The sequence below is a fragment of the Oratosquilla oratoria genome, chromosome 18 (genome assembly GCF_046742065.1).
Source record: "Oratosquilla oratoria isolate Oo_2021 chromosome 18, ASM4674206v1, whole genome shotgun sequence".
Classification (NCBI taxonomy): domain Eukaryota; kingdom Metazoa; phylum Arthropoda; class Malacostraca; order Stomatopoda; family Squillidae; genus Oratosquilla; species Oratosquilla oratoria.
The window spans coordinates 62899907-62922638 of NC_134794.1; the positions used below are offsets into that span (position 1 = coordinate 62899907).

The 22732-nt window shown below is 39.4% G+C and overlaps 2 protein-coding genes across 2 annotated transcripts; both read right to left on the bottom strand.

The window, feature by feature from the left end:
* Positions 1-1273: 1273 nt before the first annotated feature.
* LOC143035325 (uncharacterized) lies at positions 1274-20248 on the bottom strand. The gene is made up of 2 exons (XM_076202267.1): positions 19847-20248; positions 1274-6246 (listed from the first exon to the last, which is right to left on the bottom strand). The coding sequence occupies exon 2, from the start codon at positions 6027-6029 to the stop codon at positions 5172-5174; it is 858 nt and encodes a 285-aa protein (XP_076058382.1). The 5' UTR covers positions 6030-6246; positions 19847-20248; the 3' UTR covers positions 1274-5171.
* On the bottom strand, positions 14157-19262 carry LOC143035326 (uncharacterized). The gene is made up of 2 exons (XM_076202268.1): positions 18719-19262; positions 14157-16081 (listed from the first exon to the last, which is right to left on the bottom strand). The coding sequence occupies exon 2, from the start codon at positions 16052-16054 to the stop codon at positions 15320-15322; it is 735 nt and encodes a 244-aa protein (XP_076058383.1). The 5' UTR covers positions 16055-16081; positions 18719-19262; the 3' UTR covers positions 14157-15319.
* Positions 20249-22732: the final 2484 nt, after the last annotated feature.

Below are 22732 nucleotides of genomic sequence, written 5' to 3' on the forward strand. Positions count from 1 at the left end.
GGGTCTGAGTGAGTACATTCTTGCAAATCAATGAAAAAGAGAATATATAGTAATAATAAAAAAATCTGAGGGAACCAGTGATCTAATGAAAAGAAAGATTACATTGATTAAAATTAGGAGGAATGGAATAAAAGACCATGATTTGCAAAGGAAGAAAAACATGAATTATATACAGGAATGCTCACCCTCTTCTCTTCTTGTCCTTTTGAAATCTGTAAATGTGAATATTCTTCCCACATTTCCCTGTGGTAAGGAAAAGAATTAAAATTGTCACAGTCTACCAGGAAAACTTCATTCATATTACCGTATTTTCCGGCGTATAGTGCGCGACTTTTTTCCGTTGGAAGGGCCTAAAAATGGGGGGTGCGCGTTTTCCGGTGGTGCGTATTATCTACGGCCTACGATAAAAATTCTGCGGCTGTGTTTGTATTTTTTTTTTCACAACAACGTGACGATGTTGGCCGTCACAAAGTCGGGACGGCACACTTCTCCGTGACGTTACGTGAGAACAAGAAGAACAGCCATGGTGACATGAAAGAATACGCCAGCATGGGCTACCGTATATAAATATTTGGTATTGGTAGGTATCTATCGAATCTTATTTTTCATGTTTAGATAGGTCTAAACACCATGAAACATGATCAATATTCATGATATTTGCCCATGTTCACAGCATCCTAGTATGAATTTTTATGTTGGCTTTGTTGCTTCACTTTAGGTATGGTACAAATTCCGTTGTGGCCGTTCATAAACTCGTGTCAAACACCTGACTACAACACCCTCCTTCGGGAGTTATATTAAATAAACGTCACCTCGATGAGAGACTGTCCTATTTCACCACTGTCATTGCAGGTTCAAAGCTAAAACGAAACAGTCTGTAGTTTGTTTCAGTATTAAATAAAAACTGGGAAAGACGAATTATTTCCTCAAGATATAAAATGAACATTTTCTGTAAAAATCCCGAAATTTTTCTGTATATTTTACTTTCAATAAACTTTTTTTAGATCATATTTCCTACAAACTATTTAAGCTACAAAGTAATAAGGGACCAACGCACAACACGAGTCATATACCGGTACATGTAGTTCCGACTCGATTCTCTCGCTAGATGGCGATCGGGCATGCGCGTTATACGTCGGTGCGCGCTATCTGTGTACTGGGATAACGAAGTGCATGGGTGCGCATTTTAAGCCGGAAAATACGGTAGGTGAAAAATTAGCTATAACTTTGAAATGACATATCAGCATTATTAATCATTAAATATGCATTCTTAAAACCTCTCTTAAAATCAATTGACTAATGAATTTCATCATTATGTAACAGGACAGGAATCATATTTCAAGGAATATTCTATAGTTTTATTACAGTACAGAAGTAATTCAAAAAATTTATAAGATTGTACACATTTTTGTACATTCAGTGATTCTTGATGGTGACAGACACATCCTATGGACAACAGTAAAGCCATCTTGTATGTGGAAAAAAAAAGGGGTCCCCTTGCAGAAGACCTGTGGCCTCCAGGATATTGGCCACAGCCACTGATTATAAGAGACTTTCAAATTACCAAAATTTGTACTTGCTTAAGACTTTAGTACATTTTTTTTGTTCATTTTTACCTTGATGTGTGGGCTGAAGGACATGTGGGTATCAAAAGTGAGGCCCAGGAGTTTAGAGCTCTTATCCAATGAAAGGAGTTGGCAACTCAGTTTTACTATTGGATTATTGGATATATTTTTATTCATGGTTGTCTGGTGTGAGTAATGTCTAATGGAAAGTTTCCATTCTATTATGTCTCAGTCATCATTCTGGTTTGTGAGATCAATGATGTGGTGGTCCTGTAAGATGGACAGTGATGTTGTCCATTTCCAAAACCTATCAACCCCCTCAACTCTATCAGGTGCAGTCCTGAGGGGCTGACACTTGGTCTATGGACTGGATCCAAGATCTCTTAACTTCAACTGTACTTAAACATTTTCATATAGGAGGCACTGGGTTACCAACTTCGAAAGACTAAAGAGAATGGGGTGATATGACTACATTATTCAGGTCGCTAAAGGGGATAGACAACACTGACAGAAGAGATCTCGTGATTTGCGATAGGAGGGTTTTCAAAGGACAAGATAACAAATTAAGAAACTACATGTCTAGAGGATGTGATTAAATACAGTTTTCCATATAGATGTACAAATACTTTGAATAACTTTCTGTTGTTTATTTACCACCAAAACATAACAAGTGTGATCCAGCCCATGGATCAAGGGGTGATTCAAAACTTTAAGATGAAGTATCGGAAAAGATTTATGCGCAAACTAGTTTATTTTGAGGACGGTGACATTTCCGAATTCCAACGTAGGTTTAATGTTAAGGACGCTATTTTTATGGCTTCACTAGCTTGGGAGGATGTAAAACAACAAACTTTAATGCGATGTCGGAGAAAATTATATCTGAAAACAATGTTTGAAGATCAGGAATGGGATGAGGATTCTGAGGGTTTTCCATCGGCAAGAAAGAAGTCAGTGGTGAAAGAATTGAAAGAGATGGGTGGTTGCACTAAACTTTGCATTAGTAACAAAGCGATACAAGCGTGGGTGGATATGGACAGTGACCAAGCAGTAACATTCTCACTTAGTGATGATGAAATCATACAATCAGTTCCCAATGAACACCACGCGAAAATGACAGAGGCATACGAGGGAGCTTCAAAAAGTTTGTGGATAAAGTCCATAACTAAAAATTATATGGAAGGAATTTGATTTTATTGGACCTGGACATCCTTGTACCAATGTGTTAAAACAAGTTCAAACATGAACCCATAAATGCAGGTAATGACGCATTGGTGCCAGTTGGAAATCAGACACCATTCAAGCAACATGGAATCTACCAAAATCGAGGCCAGAACTAACATTAAATTCGTGGTGAAAGTCGGTTAAGAGAATATGCAAATCATTGATGCTCTGAAACAAGTTTATGGTGACAATGCCCCAAAGAAATCAACAACTTACAAATGGATAAGTTGATTCAAAGGTGGAAGAAATGAAATTGAAGATGTGCCCCACAGTGGCAGGCCATCAACATCAGTTTGTGAGAAAAACATTGATGCTGCCTATGACATGATTGAAAAGAATAGATGAATAACCACTGAATCAGTAGCAGATACACTCAATATCTCCATGGGTTCTGCACACACATTTCTAGTAGAGAGTTTGGGGCTAAGCAAGCTTTTCGCTTGATGGGTCCCAAGGCTGTTATGCCCAGATCAGCAGCAAACAAGGGCAGATCTTTTAATGGAAATTTTGATCAAGTGGGATGAAGACTCTGAAGCTCTTCTGTAGAGAATTGTGACAGGTGATGAAACATGGCTTTACCTGTACAATATCGAGGACAAAATTAAATCAAAACAGTGGCTGCCCTGGGGTGGAAGTGGGCCAGTCAAAGCAAAATCTGAGCGTTCAAGAGGAAAGGTCATGGCCACTGTCTTCTGGGATGTAGAAGAGATTTTGCTGGTGAGCTTCCTTGAGAACAAGAAAACAATTACATCTACTTGTTATGAATGTGTTTTGAGAAATCTGTCAAAAAAAAATCTCGGAAAAATGCCCTGGAAACCTGCATCAACATGTCCTCTTCACCACAACAATGCACACCCTCACAGTGCTCGGCAGACAAGAGCTGTGCTATGTGAATTTTGATGAGAAATCATCCAACATCCCCCTTACAGCCGTGATTTAGCCCCATTTGACTTCTTTTTGTTTCCAAATTTGAAAAATAATGGAAAGGTACCAACTTTCCATCAGTTGAAGATGTAAAAAGAACTGTTCTGACATGGTTCAGATCAATCACATGATCCTCAGTTCTACTCAGACAGACTTAAAGGCTTGGATCAACATTTGCAGAAATGTACTGACCTTAATAGAACATATGTTGAAAAATAAATATCATAACTGAAGCCATTTTTTCGTACTGTCCTTATTCCACAAACTTTTTGAAGCCCCCTTGTGTAGTGAAGAAGATGACCCTGAGCTGAAAGTGTCATGGAAGGATGCAGCGAAGGGTCTAGTAGCGTTTGTGAAATTTGCAGAACACGCATGATATGATATCACTTCACTGTATTCAAAATGAGTTCTTGTTACAAAAAGGGAAAAATTCTAAGCAAAGAGACATCAGAGATTTTATGAAAGTTTGTACAAAAAGTTCAGTGAGAGAAAACTTGAATGTAGAGGTGAATGCAACCTCTCAGCCACCAACACTAAACGCGGCCACTCACAACTCTATCGTAACATCATCAGATGATGAATTAGACAACTGGTGATGCTGTGATGATTATAACTGATGTATATTGATTGAATTTACTCTGCACTGATTGAATTTACAATATATATATATATGTGGATGTGTTTATTATTAAAGTGAATTAAGATTTATCAATAAATAAATGAATAATGTAAATAAATGTATTTTTTAAGTATCCCTTCCCGTATCCGACATTTCCTCGTATCCGGTACGTCTCTGGTCCCATTGGTGCCAGATACAAGGGCTTTTACTGTAATATAATCAGGTAAATACATAAACATGTGGTATGGTTCCCACACAGAATAAAGGATATAAACAAGGTCAAGAGAATACAAAGGGCAGCAACTAAACTGGTCCCCAGCATGGCAGATAAACCAAATGAGAAAAGACTGCACTCCATCTGCCAAACTTGAAAGATCAAAGAGAAAGAGGTGATATGATTATAGTATTTAGGTCACTAAAGGGGATAGATTGTATTGACAGAAAAGATCTCTTGATTAAGGATGGGAGGGCTTTAAAAGTTCATGGGAACAAATTAGAATAGAACAAATGTCTAAAAGATATGAAGAAATATATTTTTCCATAGAGATGCATAAATATTTGAATAGCCTAAGCTCAAACAATACATGAGTTCAAATCTAAAATTGATAAGTAAAGATGTAAATTAAATTGGATCTGTACATGAATTTGAGCCTAGCTAAAATTGGAGAGTAGGAGACTGGATCCAATGACTGTTGTTCCTTTCCTATATACAATGGGTAAATAATATTCAGTAAATACACATGAAATTCCAATCTCTCCATAAACAGAGATAGAGTTACTACTATACTATTCATGGCTTAACAGGCAAATCAGATGTCTAGAAAGGTCTATAAAGGTTTCTCTCAAGTGTGGGTCATCACATGCCTGGTGATCTCATCCTTTCTTGAGAAAGCTGCAATGCATAGGTCACAGTGGAAAGGCTTTTCTCCTGTGTGGGTCATCACATGCCTGTTTAGATCACCCTTCCTTGAGAAAGCTGCAATGCATAGGTCACAGTGGAAAGGCTTCTCTCCTGTGTGGGTCATCACATGCCTGTTGAGAGCATCCTTTCTTGGGAAAGCTACATTGCACTGGTCACACTGGAAAGGCTTCTCTCCTGTGTGGGTTTTCATGTGAGCTTTGAGAGCACTCTTTTGTATAAAAGATGCAATACACAAATTACACTGGAAAGGCTTCTCTCCTGTGTGGGTTTTGATGTGGTATTTGAGACCATTCTTTCCAGAGAAAGCAGCATCACACAAGCCACATTGAAAAGGTTTCTCTCCTGTATGGGTGATGACATGCCTGTTGAGATCGCCCTTTTTCGAGAAAGTTGCATTGCACAGGTCACACTGAAAAGGCTTCTCTCCTGTGTGGGTCTTCACATGATCTCTGAGAGCACTTTTTCTAATGAAAGCTCCATCACACATATTACACTGGAAAGGCTTTTCTCCTGTGTGGGCCTTCACATGATCTTTGAGAGTACTCTTTCGTATAAAAGCTGCATCACACAGATCACACTGGAAAGGTTTCTCTCCTGTGTGTGTCATCACATGATATTTGAGACCACTCTTTCCTGAGAAAGCTGTATCACACAAGCCACATTGAAAAGGTTTCTTTCCTGTATGAGTCATCACATGCCTGGCAAGCTCACCCTTTCTTGCGAAAGCTGCATCACAAAGGTCACACTGGAAAAGCTTCTCACCTGTATATGTCATCATGTGGTATTTGAGAACATCCCTCCTTCAGAAGACAGCATTGATATCACTTTCAAACTAATGTTCTCTTGTGTGCATTCTCAAATGAAATTTGAGATGACTCTTGTGTTACCCCAAAATATAAACTCATATAAAATCTGCTTTAGTCTAGTCTTGGTTGTTTCATGAAGAATATGTGAAATCTATGGGTAAATCTTTCAATGAAATGGTTATCCTTGCCCTGCCAGAGGCAAAGAAAAAAGAAAGAAAAGGGGAGGGAAAAAAATTAATACCAGACAATGGAATATATTTCATCTAATTAGATGATTTGCATGCTTGTAATTATAAAATCAACTTCTAACTTTTGGAGAGCATGCAATTTTAGTAATGTGGACATTTTGCATACAAATAATTTCACTCACAGGGCATCTTATACCCAAATAGATGCAATGCGCACATAAAAATAACTGCACCTGAAACATACACAATAGGTGGAAGTACCACTAATTATAATGCTAAGATAAAATGTATTGGGAATAAAGTTAAATGTCAGTATCCTGCAAAGAATATACAAGTTCAGAAAGCTACATATCTAATAACATACAATATTACTGAGTTTAGTATTTTCAAGATGCTAAAATGTCTGTAGATAACTGATACAACTGGTGAATGATGGATAATCCACACCAAGAAAACTGATAACAATATTAAGTTGTTATGTGTATCATGTAGTGTAATGCTCCTGACATTGCTAGACAATTCTATTCAGGGTGTGATTAACACCTGTCTCAAGTGCAGAGATCCTGGTTTGAACCTCAAAAATAGTACAGGGGTATCCAACCCTACCATATGGTGGTGTCACGAATCTAGGCTCTGTGTTTGAGTTGATACATCGAATCGAGACTTAGGATTCGAGTAGTTCCTTCAATCCAGAATACAGTCGTACCTCGGTACTCGACCGCCTCTATACTCGACCAAATCGGTGCTCGACCAAAAAATTCGAGTAGAAAATGCATCGGACCTCGAACAGATTTTCGGTACTCGACTAGCTCGAACAGCGGGTAAGCGTCAGTTCGACTCAGACTGCCAGCGGAGTAAGACGTACGCAGTTTGTTCGAGTATTTCTTCCCAGATTTAAACTTTTTCGTGTTGCTCTAGCCCTTAATAATGGGTCCAAAGAAAGACAGTGATAAGGGGAAAATTGGTTTCGGTGTTCGAACAAATCGGTGCTCGACCACCACCTCAGAACGGATTATGGTCGAGTACCGAGGTACGACTGTATCAGATTCAAAACGTAGCCTCGTTTTGGATATTCTTTCTCTTCGCGGGGATAAAGAAAAGCAATGAAAAAAAAAAAGCAACGGGAATAGATTTTCTAGCACAATATAAAAGTATAAATATATATATCTCTTACCAATGTTGAGCAAGAACAGAGTGCGGCGCAGGAACGGGGGTGGGGGTAAGGACCACTGCTCCCCTTCTTATATACACAGACCGCACGACACCAGCGTCATAGCACAGGTGCCAACATGTATTTAATTAATTTATCCTGTTTCTATTTACCCAGCTCCACACTTCCACCATTTCCTTTATTCTTGTGTGGAGAGGGCTCACAAAATAATTTCTACCTGATACCTTAATTCTACAATGTAATGTGACCAAAGATATGTTGGCTCTACGTCGCCGCCTGGTTTTGGCGTGCGTGCCCCTTGACCTGATATCAGCGAGGTCACCGATTTTGTACTCCTCCGCTGGCACATTCGCGCGCACTTCTTGTCCATAGAGTCCCTGCGCACAAAGGGGCTCATTGTTTCTTTTGGATCCGGGCTCCTAGAGAAACTCATTGCATCCAAAATATGAGGGACCATTTGAGGTGCTCGAAAGGAAAGGGGGTCACAACTATGTACTGAGAAATCCAATGAGAAGATCTGGGATACAGCAAGCACATATTAACCTCCTAAAGGAATTTAAAGGGGTAGTAGAAAAAGAGGCAATTGGTGCAATTGAGACAGGACAAACTGAGGGAAGTCTTGACTCAGATATTGAAGATCTAACATTTTCTTATAATTTGGATAGATCAGATAACAATGAGGCATTGGAGAAATCCTTGTCGTCATTGGAGGGAGAGATGCGGGAAGAAGTTAGAGCACTACTCCGCGAGCACATCCAGGTATTTTCCCCATGCCCCAGTGTTACCCAAGCAATCCATCACGACATCATACTAGAAGATGGTGCCAAACCAGTGAGACAAGCGCCATACAGACTGTCGCCCCAGAAGAAGAAAATCATGGAGGAAGAAGTTAAACAGCTCATGACCCAAGGATTGGTGGAGCCTAGTACTAGCCCCTGGGCCTCACCGGCCATATTGGTACCAAAATCCGGAGGTGAGTGGAGGCTGTGCGTGGATTACAGGCAAGTAAATGCGGTCACCCAGGCCGATCCTTATCCCCTCCCTAGAATTGATGACCTCATTGAGGAAGTTGCTACAGCCCACTTCCTTTCGAAGTTAGATTTGATGAAAGGGTATCACCAGATTCCCCTTACAAGTAGGGCCCGCGCGATATCTGCATTCGTCACACCACATGGGCATTTCCAGTATACTGTCACCCCATTCAGAATGAAAAATAGTGGCGCCTCATTCCATTGCCTTGTGAATTGGCTTGTCGAGGGATTACCAGGTGTCAGAGCCTATTCGGACGACATCATTGTGTTTTCCGACACGTGGGTTGATCACCTGTACAGGTTGCAGGGGTTGTTTGACAGATTAGCACAGGCCCACCTCACCGTGAACATGAAGAAGAGCTCATTTGGGAGAAGTTCCATTGAATACCTAGGATATCAAGTGGGCCAAAACAGCATCACACCATTGGAAGCCAAGATCAAGGATATAGTGGAGTTCCAGGTTCCGAAGACACGATGAGGCGTCAGAAGATTCCTTGGCATGCTGGGATTCTACCGCAGGTATTGTCCAAGCCTCGCAGATGTGGCTGCTCCTTTAACCCGCATGCTCTCTTGTAATCCTTTCAGGTGGAATGAAGGCACAAATGCAGCCATTGAGGAGTGCAAGAAACTTCTCTCTGGAGGTCCTGTCTTGATTGCCCCTGACTATGGTAAGACCTTTATTATCTTTTGCGACAGCACCAAAGTAGCTGTAGGTGCCATGCTTGCGCAAGAGAAGGATGGCGTCATGAGGCCCATCTCATTTATGTCTCAGGTTCTCAAGGACTACCAAACACGGTATTCTACCATTGAGAAGGAAGCTCTTGCCCTTGTATTAGCCCTTAAGTTCCATGTATTCTTAGATAGAAAAGTAGTTATCCTTAGTGATCATAATCCATTGAAATATATCATAGAAGGTAAAACTAAAAATGATAGGCTGGCTAGATGGGCGCTAGCTCTCCAAGGTTACGATTTAACAGTGAAATATATTCCAGGAAAGTCTAATGTGGTAGCTGATGCCTTATCACGTCCCAACATAAAATGCTCAGACCCCGTTTCACAGGCCTGATAATTTTTTCCGGCGAAAGGGGGATATATGTCATGGCCATGTTCACGATACCCCGACCATGACAATATGTTGTAGCAAAGGAGCCCGGATCCAAAAGAAACAATGAGCCCCTTTGTGTGCAGGGACTCTATGGACAAGAAGTGCGCGCGAATGTGCCAACATGTACTTAATTAATTTATCCTATTTCTATTTACCCAACTCCACACTTCCACCATTTCCTTTATTCTTGTGTGGAGAGGGCTCACAAAATAATTTCTACCTGATACCTTAATTCTACAATGTAATGTGACCAAAGATATGTTGGCTCTACGTCGCCGCCTGGTTTTGGCGTGCGTGCCCCTTGACCTGATATCGGCGAGGTCACCGATTTTGTACTCCTCCGCTGGCACATTCGCGCGCACTTCTTGTCCATAGAGTCCCTGCGCACAAAGGGGCTCATTGTTTCTTTTGGATCCGGGCTCCTTCGCTACAACATATTGTCATGGTCGGGGTATCGTGAACATGGCCATGACAGTGGGCATCAGAAACATTGTAGACTAATGTATGTAGACTAATGTAATGTAGACTAATGTATGTAGACTAATGATCAGCATGCTTACACTGACTGCATTATTTACAGACTATATCTACAACCACAACCATTCCAACACTATCTTAACACTTCCCATGCCCTTCATGCCATACATACAACATTGGCAAGCTAGTTAAATTAAGCCACTGTAGCAAAGGTTCAATGGCTGTAACATCTGTTCCCTTTGAGATAGGCTGGTAGTTCTTCAAGGTGGACTAACTATCCTTCTTGCAGTGGTACCATTCATTACAAATGACAGCATACCACCTTTTACTGAACTAGCTCTGCACACCACTCACATGATGGCATCTCAAGTTTTTCCACATCAGTCACATTTTTCATTTTCACTCTATTTCTTTCCCTGGTATTTCTTCTCTTGCAGTTTAAATTACACTGCATCTCCTAAAGAGTATTGTAATGTAGTTTTACATTCTTAGTTCTTTATATCTATTTCCTTATTTCCTAGTTTATTCATTCTCCTCTAGGGACAAGAATCTTGCCACTTATTGCTACCTTTAAAGTATGGCTTGTTACCAACATTTTATCAGAATAACTGGATATTCTTAACAATAATTATCCATGATTCTCTAGCATCATCTTTTAAGCTAATCACAACCATACACTTCAGCCCAATGATAAACTTCCCTCTCTTATACATACATATACCAAAGGCTTTTACCCCTTACAAGGGAAGTAGCCAAAAAACAAAGGCTTAAAAACCACTCCCATCCATTCCATCCCCAGCATACTCTACTCCCCTCCACCCTCTTCTCTCCCTCTTATCTTGGCACCTCCTGGATGACAGGTCATCCCTACATTTTGCCCACCACCCTGGGTCAGAGGCAGTTCCACAAGACACAGCACATCCACAGCAAGGACACTTCAATAAATCAGCAACCCCCCCCCCCCCTCTCTGTCCCTTCATGCAGAAAAGATGGAGAGAAATCCCTTTGGGCTGCATCAATTTATTTCTCATACTCCCTCAACCCCCATCCCACACCTACTCACCCTCAAGCATCACAGCATCATCCATACACATTTCCCATTCACCCCTATCTTATGTCCTCTCCCGCCCTTCCTCAACAGATGTTCCCCTCTTTCCTAATACCCCTTTTACCCCATCCATCCATCTCATCCTAGGTCAACCCCTCACATTCACTCCTTCCACCTCTGCCTTCCACACCTCTTTTACTAGTCTTTCTTCACTCATTCTTTCCATGTGTCCAAACCATTCTAATACTCTTTCATCAACCTATCTCCCAACTACCTTTCCACCCCCATTCTCCTCCTCATTTCTCATTCTATCCATCCTAGTAATCCCTATCATACTTCTCAGGCACCTCATCTCAAACACATTCAAACTCCTCTCTTCTTCTCTTATGTTCCATGTTTCTGCCCTGTAGAGTGCTGTCAGCACAATCACTCCTTCATACAATCTCCTCTTACTATCCATTACCAAATGTCTGTTTCTCATTACACTTTTCAATCCCCCAAAACATTTACTTGCTTCTTTCAATGTACATTCTACCTCCACCTCCACTCCTCCCTTTCCTGCCACATTTGCACCCAAGTATCTAAAACTATCCACTTCCTCCAGTTTCTCTCCCTTAATACTTACTTCCAGTCTGCTGCCACTTTCACTTTTTGTACATATCATCACCTTACTTTTACCCACATTTATCTTCAACTTCCTTCTTTCACACACCTTACCAAACTCTGTCACTAACTTCTTCAATCCCTCTTCTGAGCCTGCTACAAGTGCAGTGTCATCAGCAAACAACAACTGGCTTATCTCCCACTTTTCTCCATTTTCTTTAACTATCTCCAATCCCTGACCCATTACCCTTGCATTTACCTCTAACACCACCCCATCCATGTATAAATTGAACAGCCAAGGTGACATGACACACACCTGATGATGTCCCATTTTTTCCTCAAACCACTCTTTCCATTTCTAATCCTAACACAAACCCTACCACTCTTGTAAAAACTCTTGACTGCTACTAAGTTTTCCTCCTTTCCCATATATATGTGCAATACCTCCCAAAGTGTCTTCCTGTCTACCCTGTCATAAACCTTTTCCAGTTCCATAAAAGGCCAAAAAGCACACTTACCTTTTCCTATCTCTTTCTCACATATCTGTCTTACCACAAAAATCTGACCTATGCAACCCCTGTCCTAAATCCACACTGTTTCTCACCAATTACTCCCTCTGTTCCTCTCCTAATTCTCTCAATCAAAACCCTCCCATAAGCATTTCCAACTACACTTAACAAGCTAATCCCTCTGAAACTACTACACTCACACTTGTCCCCTTTTCCCTTGTAAAGTGGAACTATACAGGCACTCCTCCAGTCCTTTGGCATTCTACCCTCTCTTAAACAAACATTAAATAACCTCACCAGCCAGTCCACCATCATTGTACCTCCTTTTTCAGACATTCTGCATGACATCCATCCAACCCAGGTGCCTTACCTGCTCTCATCATCTTAACAACTGTCTTCACTTCATCTTTCCTTATTTCTCTTCCATTTTCCTCATTTATCATGGTCATTTTCTTAGGAGCTTTCCACTGCAACTACCTTTCCCTCCCTATCCTCCTTCACATTTAGCAACTCCCTAAAATATTCTGCCCATCTTCCCCTTACTGCCTTCTTTTCCATTATCATCTCTCCATCTGCACCTTTTACCTTTTCTTCTCTAATTGATTCGCCTCCTCTTCCTCTCTTAATTTCCTTCCAAAACATCATTTTATTACTTTCAAAATTTTCTGTCATACCCTTACCCCATTTCACATCTGCTCTCCTCTTTGCAACCTTTACCTTGTGGTTTACTTCTCTTTGTAGCTCTCATATGACTCCCTCGTCCTATTTATAACCAATCTGTGAAAACTCACTTCTTCTCTTCTACAACCATCTTTGTTTCCTCACCCCACCATTCACTACCCTTCCTTCTATTTCCTCCTGTCCTTCTTGTTCCACTCACCATCTTTGCGCACTTTGTGACTCCCTCCTTGAACCATCCCCATTCCTCCTCCACATCTAGCTCTACTCTATCTTTCACTCCCTCCCACTCCTCTCTCAGCTTCTTCTTGAACTCCTTCTCCTTTTCCTTTATATATAGATACATAGATATATATGTAAATATATACATATAAATATGTAGTATATATATATATATATTATTTATATATGTAAATATATCCATATATATATATATAGATATATATATGCAAATATATATATATATATATATATATATACACATTAGACTAAAACATATGAATCTATTTTCCCTAAAAAAGCGTAGACTCAGAGGTGACTTGATACAGGTCTTTAAAATTCTAAAGGGAATTGACATCAAAAGTGATCAAATTTCCACACTGAATGAGAATCAGACAAGAGCCAATGGTCTCAAACTGTCTGGAAATAGATTCAATTTGGAAGTGGGTAGAAACAACTTTGCCAACCGTGTAGTTAATGAATGAAATAAACTTCTTGCAGAGTCATTTAGATAAACACCTAAGCAATATGCTGTAATGATTACAATTTAGTTCATATTATTTTTGTTTTGTTATCATTTGTCTGGTTTTCATTTATTATTAGTTATATGTCAATTTATCATTATTTTCTATTTATCTGTTTGTTTCTTATTTATGTATTTTATTTATCATTTACATTATTATAGTTTTTATTAACTCATTTCTTATGTTGTTTTTTTTTTGCATCCGACCTAGATATGGACCAAAATGTCTGCTGTTGGCATGCTCTGCCTTTGTAATATATACATATATATATATATATATATATATATATATATATATATATATATACATATATAAATATATATATATATTAGGGATACAACTTTTTTGCAACTCCATAGTCCTGTATCATATTCTGATGAACTTTCCCCTTGAAACATTGAAAATATTTTTTTTTTTTTTTTTTTGTATATGATAAAAAAAAGGTCATCCATCACTAACTTTGAAATATTCATATTTTGTTGCATTTGGGCGGACTCCCAAAAATTTAGAATCCTGTTTGAATAATGTACTAAAAAATCCAAAATGCACATCCAAAATGTTTAATTCATAACTGTTACAAGAACTATATTTTGGATTCTAGAACAATTTAAAGAAGCAAAGTCATATAAAGCAAAAATAGTCAATAGTCGAATTGCAGCAAGTCATTAGAAAGAATGAAACGCAGTGACAGGTTGGCTTTGTTCTTGCATGTGGCATGTAGTTCTTGCATGACCTTAATTGCTCGCTCACAACATTGATTGCTTCTACTGATGTTTAGTTTTGATGGCTCTTGTTTCCTATGATTTGTCAAGCATTTCAAAGCAGTCTTGTAGGGTTGTAATGCTTGTGATAGCTTTGCATAATCTTCAGACCTATACATTTGGTCACTAAACCAGTGGTCCGCCCAGTCATATGAGATAAACTGGCAGACCATCTGCAATTTTTTTCTCACATGTGGCATGAGAAAATATGCAAGAAGGGCTAAGATTGCTCGGGAATTCCATCTGGCATTGCAGATGTTCGGAATTTTCTGAAACTTGATGAAAGGCAAATCTGTTTTCATGAGAGCCTGAAGGCACGGGTTGAAACAGAAACTTCATATCATCTCTCCAGCCAGCTTGATCTTCAATGACATGAGTTCCATTCTGGAAGGACTCTTGGAGTTCTTTATAATTTATCATGAGTTCTTTGACAAAACAATAATCTATGTTGAGTGACTGGCTTACGCCTGCAAGCTCCTCATCCATAACAATACGCAGGATTCTGTCCAAGACATGGTGTTGGCAGCTCACAAATTGTGGCTTATCATACCCTTTGCTCAAAAACATTCTCTGCACTCTAACCACTACTCCACACTTTCGTCCTGTATTCACGCTTGTCGTATCAGCAATAATCATTGAGATTGCGCCCCACAAGTGAAATTCTTCCAAGATGCTTTTCAGTCCTTCTGCAATGGTCTCAGCCTTGCCATCACACAGCTTCAGGGCAGCAAGCTTGATTTCATTTGTTTCATTCTTGATGACAACCGCTTGATATTCATTTCCATCAATATGTTTACCATCGAAATGCAGGCTCCATTTCTGATTGCGTAGCGTATCGATCAAATGTTTCTTCATTTCACCAGCTTTCTTGAAGAGTGCCTAGTAAACTCCTTGCTGACTAGGGGCTGGGATATCAATGCCCTCCTCAGACAACTGTTTGCAAATTCTTTATGCTTTTTTGGTAGAAATGTTTGTTCCAGTTACAAGTCTCATAGCTATTGCTGATTTGTTGTGCATTCTTGTGGTGTAAGCGCCATCACTATCACTATCATTCTGGTCAACTATTTCATCTTCACCATTATTGTACTCTTCAGTCTCTTCTCCTTCAGAGTCACTGTCATTATCCAGGGATGTTGGATTAGATAAAAAGTGGGAGGCTTCAGTTTCCGAGCATCTTCTTCTCTTAGAAGGATGGACTGTGTGCTTGCTTGCAGCTTTGCCTGTCGAATAGCCTACTTTGGCCTTGCTTTGGAGTTGGATGAAGTACAACTTTTTGTCATCAGCATTGAGCCATTCACCGTGGACTTTGGTGATATCGAACAGTTCTTCTAATGGCTCAAATTTTCCTTTCTTTGCACATTTGTCATACAAATGAATCACTTGTTCAAGCTTGGACCGTATTGCTTGCTCGGAAATGTTTGGAAAATTCAGTTTATCTCTCCAAAGTAGTGTCACCTCGTTTGATAGTTCTGCTACTCTCTCCTTTCTGCCTTTAATTGATTTCCCAAGAAACTGGTACCGACCAACAATCTGCTCCTTGAGTGGCATTCGGCTTCTGCTGGCCAGCGAAGTTTCTTCGACAGGCACATGACCTCTATGTGAATGGGACTGGAACTGCACCAAATTTCTCCTCCATTTTTCTTTGTTCTTTTGAACAACTTCGAAGCTTTTTTTGAATGACATACTGCTCACAGTCGTAAAGACTCTACTCTGAAAATCAAAACAAAAATAAGAAACAATGAACATATAGAAGTTTCTAATTTGTGTTTTCATGCTGATGCTATATAAATCACGTTTCTAAAACTGAATATGAAAATTGAAAAGTGTGAATTGGATAATTTTCAGTGTTAATGTTATAATTTGTTTGAGGGCCAATTCCAACCTTTCTGTGTTTTTGTCTTATTCTCTATTAATTAAGACTCTTTAATATCGTAATAAAGCATGAAATACCCAACGAACAAAATATGAAATAATTCAGGATCAGCTGTGTCAGCTGATTATACAGACCTTGAAGAATACTTGTTCTTGACGGTAGTTTTATTAACCACAAGAACGAGTATTCTTCATGAACAAAAAAAACTCATCAATAAGGTAATATCGAAAAAACCGTCAGCACGCTATGTTCTAAGCATCGGTGTTGTTAGATCTGCCACATGGATGCACCTGTACTCGAGTACAACCTTACAGGCCTGCACCAATATTTTTAATGTTATAACTCGTTTTCAAGGATAAGTTTACCCTTCCTTTGTGTTTTAAATTTTTCTCTGATATATTAGCACTGTCTAATATCATAAAAAAAACACTAAACATGTATAGTAATACATAAAAGAGGTTATATTTTCACAGAGCAGGGATGATACTTACTTTCAGTAGATTTAAGATTTTATTGTTTACATTAGTAGCATCAAAGAAAATGGGATTATCTAAATATGAAAGAAAAAGTATCTAATGTACAGGACTACAGGTAAACTGAATTAAATTATATAGAAAATATAATTTTACGTGACAATTTGTGACTTAGGCCAAATTCTACTCATAGGAGTATAAAAATGGGGGTTCATGGGTGAACTTTTTTAAAGATAGCTCAAAAGTGAGTTTATTTCAGCTACTTATGCATAAAAACTCATCTAAATATGATACAGGATATTGTTTTTGAGAGAAAAAAAAAGTTGTATCCTTAATATATATACACGTATATATATATCATACAATCCATGACCGTCGCGCAGAGGATTCGAACCACCGCCTATAGACCCAAGAGAGTCCACAGCACCCGCCTTTAACCACTCGACCACAGATCGTCTGTGGTCGAGTGGTTAAAGGCGGGTGCTGTGGACTCTCTTGGGTCTATAGGCGGTGGTTCGAATCCTCTGCGCGACGGTCATGGATTGTATGATTGATGTCGCTGTCCACTAGCGAATTATTCAAATATATATATATGTACATATATATATATATATATATATATATATATATAAAATCACACCAAACCTTACAATGATGAGGGTAAGATTTTTTTGGGGGGAGGGCCACAACAAGTGAATGACAAATTTTAAATGAGCAACAAATCTTAAACTACATGAGACTTGACCTAATCTCACCTTACCTAACATAAGATGCATGTAACCTTGCCCCAATCCTCACTCCTATGGGGTGCATATTACCTTGCTGGAGAAGTTTTTTCCCCACCCTCCTCCAAGCCTTTACTGTGGTACAGATTACTTAGACGAGGGGAGGGTTTGCCCATCCAGAACCTTCCCAGTGTGATGCATTATACTTAACCACAAGGCAAAGCTCCTCAGTTCTCCCTAATATGGTATATATTACCTAGCTCTGCAGACTCCCTACCTCAACCACAGTTGGACATGTATTTCCCAGCTTGGGGCTTCATCCCTCCCCAAGCCCCCCCAGCTACAGGAGCTTTATCCCTCCTCCTTGCCTCAACCTCAATGGAGTTATTTGGCTACAAAGAGTGATTTGCGACTATCTATAAACAAATACAGTGATCTAGATATCATAAAAAGACAAATGTCTAATGAGTTGTATAGACAATGCTGAAATCTAATTACATTTTCATATCAAAGGAAGATTTGGTACTTTTCCCTCAAGTGCAAGCAGAGATTTTTACTACCGGTAGCTTCTTTTTCTACTCTCAAGATCTATTTTCAACATAATCAATTTTCAATTTAATACCCTGACATCTCTTACAGAAGACCTACACCACCAAGGTACCAAGGTAGGGAGTTTATACATCAACAACCATCAGATTGGCTCATAAGTCATTCAAGGAAAAAGAAATATGTGTTTTTTTGGGGTTTAACCAGGGTAGAGCAGTGTGAAATGAGATTTGATATCAGGCATTGGTCCAACTTGGGCTGCATTCCCTTCTACGCTATTCCAAGTGTTTATGTGTCTATGTGAAAAAATGTATTTCTTCATATCATTTGTTCTCATGATCTGTTAAAGCCCTCTTATTCCTAATCAAGATATCGCTTCTGTCAACGTGGTCTATCCCCTTTAGTGACCTGAATACTGTAATCATATCACCTTTCTCCTTAATCTCTCAAAACTGGAAACCCAGTGCTCACCAGGTTGCTACCCCTAATTGCACAAGTTTGTCAGATGAAGACAATTATAGTGGAGGAGGTAGCTAAATCAGGTATGCCAGTCTGACTAGGGGGTATTACTAATTAGTAATTAATACTAGTGGGTAAAGAGACTAAGTTGTGTACCTTATGCAAATCACAAAAATAGATTATTTAGGAGTATTAATAGGTGGATAGGTAACAAAAATATTAGCAAATTTGATAAATGCATGAGCTTTCAGTCTTTCCTCATATGGCTTACCTGCCAGCCTGGGAACTACTTTGGTTACTGCCTAGTATTCTCTTAATCTTATAGTCTTCACTCTGTGTGGGCACCATACCACTGACACAAGTTCTAGTTCTGGATTGATCAGGGTTTCTACGAGTTTATTCATCATCTCTTCATCCATATAGTATCAAACCACTTTAATCTTCTGCAGTCATCTGTATGTTTTTACCACAATCCTGCTGATATGTCTGTCAGGCAGTTGTCTTTTATCAAAACTCCTAAATCATTATCCTCTTTTTTTTTTTTTTTTCTTATGGATTCACTTCTGCAGGATGGTATCTCAATCAAGGGGAAAAATATTGTGTTTTTGTCTGGGTATGGCTACGGTGAGGCAGAGTAAAATGAGGTATCCATTGTCCTGTATGATGGTTGCATCTGGAGCAATTTTTCTATGGCCAGGCTTGTTTTGTGTTGGTAATTTCTTAGTGCTGGATGGTGACCTGAACACAAGTCATGCCAGCATGGTTCTTGCTTCTACTGGACGAGAATTTTTCTGTGGGGGCATGTGCTTAGAAGGGTTTAATTGAGTAGTGTGTTTGGTAGTCTTGTTATGCTTATTTTGTTATCTGAATGTGAGTTTGTTTTTTATATGTATAGACTATAGTACAAGAGGTATGTTGTTTGAGCATTTTTTTTTAGCCTGTTGTGCATGTGTGATGTATGGCTGTATTTTAGTTTATTCTTTATTTTGCAATCAAATACACAGATATAAAAATATAATGCATAAAATTACAAGGATGACAAACATTATTTGAAACTAATTTCCACTGTGGCTCTCTTAGCCTTACGGAGGATTTGTTTTTATACACAGACATTGTACTGCAGTGGTTTTGGTGCATTTCATTATCAGTGTTCTATTTCCTATGTTTTCTAAGGTTTTGTCGACGCAATATGGCAAACAAATAATAACAGCACCAATAACGTCAAAGAAATTTTGTGGTCTGGAACACCACATCTCTAGTCGGAACATACCTTTGCATGTAAACACGTATTTTTCTGTTGAAATATAAATTTTCTATGAATATTATTCTTGAATCAGTATCCGATGCATTCAAATTAAAACAACGCTATTTAATTTCTAAAATACTATATGATACTTGCCTTCCTAATCTCTCCGCTAATGTTGTTTACCTCCGCGAATCTTCTTCGTATCTACTATCTACCTGTTCGTATCTCTCTTCCAGAGCAGGGTTATTGATAATAAATGTGTCCATACGTGGGATTTGGATGTTTGAATGTATAAGGTTTTGTCCACGTAATCCCACTGTTATTATCGAGTGTCCTGAGACCAGGGAGGAAGATTGTTCATCTGTAGGCAGCGCCAAGGAGGCGGTGTGCCCCCAAGAAGCTGAGGGCTGCCTCGGAGGGGGAGACAGTAAGATGTGCGACCCCTGCTACGGTGAGAAGTGACTGAATTCTAGGCGAAAAATGGCAGTGGATCTATTCTAAACCCTAGCAGATCGTGGTGGAGGGGCTGTTGTACATAGGTCCTACATATTTTGCAGCGCTCGTGATTATCTTTTCATGCACACGTAGTAGTTGCCACACAAAGCGATGTCTTAGGCGGATTCTATGGACGGTAGATCCTGCCCTTCAACCAGGAGCCAGGTGGACTGCCTCGTACCTGATGACGAGGTAGTAACACAGCGCTGATTCCTAACTATTAAGCTTGCTATTATGGATGGTCCTGGCCACTAATCTGGCCTTCTTGATGGTGACCTCTTGTTCTCCGATCGTGGATGCCAGGGGCATTTTGATTTTGCTGAACCTCGTCGCTACTTTGTGTGATAATTGTTTGAATAATATATTGATTATAACTAATTTCGAACTACAAGTTATAATGTAATGCTGGCTTATTGAAACTAAGTAGTGTTCCGTTTTCTATATCAACACTTTATTTCAATTAACTATTTCACAGGATTTAATTACAACAAGCACATCGCACCAGTCTCCAGTTATTATTATACTAAATTAAAATGCAATTAAATAATTGTGTAGCGTACCGTTTGGCTGCGTCAAACAAGTGATTCTGACCTGACTAGAATCTTCGGATGAGACACGTAGGTTAGCTACTTACCATCCGCTGGCCTTGTATTCCAAAACAAAATTACAACAAACTATTTACAATTATCATTCAACCTAGATCTCCACTCAATCTCGCAAAGGCCATGGAACACTAATTACACTGTTTCTCTAATTTAGATAACACATACAGGAAAGGTGTTTCTTAGTATGGATGGGCACCTAGAGGCTGCAACCTTCCTTCATTTACCAAAAATTTAAACTCTGCGTCCAGTGAGCAACTTCTGGCCATACTACGCATATTCCTTTAGGAAGCTAATTCACAAGTAAGCTATCATAACTGTAAGAATGTGTTTATGGACGCCTAGTTGACGATCTCGGGGATCTTGTCGAGGTGATCCCTTCCGTTATAATTATAATCACTTCACACATATATAACCTAATTGTGTCTCAGTATTTTCAGTATATCTCATTGTAGGGGGGGGGGAAGGGCGTAAGACACTAACCGTTATAACGACGCCTACAAGCTTAGTTCAGTATCCCCCCTCCCCCGAGACCCTGACCTATATTCGATTCCTCTCTCTAGGCCGTGATTTAACATTCACAACCTTTTCCCCATTTATCTGGCTAAGTCGATTTAATCTAGTCGGGGGTATTTACAGGGGTGTGTATGATTCCAACGTTATGGAAATTACATAGCATTCTCTTTATTTTATACGGATTTTTTTGTAGATAACCTATGGCGTGGAACTGTCTTCTCGGGTCCGAACGTTTATGCATTTACAAGTACATATGTCACATCATTTTGCAATCTGGGCAAATCGACAGATTTCTCGGAGATACAGCAGTCACCCCTGTAATTTGACTCTAGTGCGTTTTCTTTCATTGTAAATGATGAGAAAACGACGGAAATTGGAGCTACGGACAAACGGCAACACTGTGACGGACATCGACTCACCGTAGAGTTAGTGAGTGAAGTTTGAGTGAACTCCTGAGAGAACATTACCTTTGCTGACCTGCCCATTTACCAAAGCCGTGTGCTCGGGTGGGGGGAGTTAAATGCACTCCCTGGAATATTTCAAATTTTCAACCTCTACATTTTCTGGTACCACTCCAAAACACTCCATTCACAAACTACGTTTCTTACTAGGTACTGGTAGATCAATGTATTTAGAGGAAAATGATATACCTCGAGAGGGATTATAGATTTATAATGTATGAGGCACATCACAAAATAATATATGATAGGACGAGTAATGTTCTCATAAGTGAAAATCATAGCCCTCCAACTTAAGGTATTTATATGCTTGGGCCCCAACTAAACCTCACCAATCCCCAGTCAGCGGCACACACATGCTGCACCAGACAATCTCGGCACAATGCAATGCAACATCCCTGACACTTTCAGTAACCTCAGAGGTCACGGAGTCCTCTTTAGGTGGCCAGATCCGAGGATGGATGCTGGGATGGATCCTCCCTTAAAACGAACTAAAATGAATTATTTTTTCAAAAGATTACCTCCAAATAAGTAAGTTTTCTCATTCCTGGCCGATGTTTATCTTCTTCAATCAATGCGAGTCAAATTCTCACGGGTAGCATTAGATGCATGATGTACGACGATTCGATGAGGCATCACAATACTCGCGTTATGAAATATAAAGTTACAACTGTATTATTCCATTTCTTTCACTCTAAATAGTAATAACCACAGAACATTTGAATCAAGCCCGTTTACAGAATATAGTGGTTACTTAGATATAACCACAAAATCAAAATAATCAAGACGCTGACGCAGGCATTCTCGTATACCCACTCGCACCTCGTAGCAAGGTCTAAATATACAGGTCAGACCGTTTGAATTATTGTGCGCAGCTTCTGACGTCATTAGGCTGGGTCCGTTTTCTCTTTGTGAAACACTGAAGAAAACTGTGAAACGCCAAGGAAGACAGGAACTATAATATTTTA

Coding starts and splice junctions, on each gene's coding strand:
- LOC143035325 (XM_076202267.1), bottom strand. CDS start 6,029: ATGATGACATATACAGGTGAGAAGCTTTTCCAGTGTGACCTTTGTGAT.
- LOC143035326 (XM_076202268.1), bottom strand. CDS start 16,054: ATGTCATTCAAAAAAAGCTTCGAAGTTGTTCAAAAGAACAAAGAAAAA.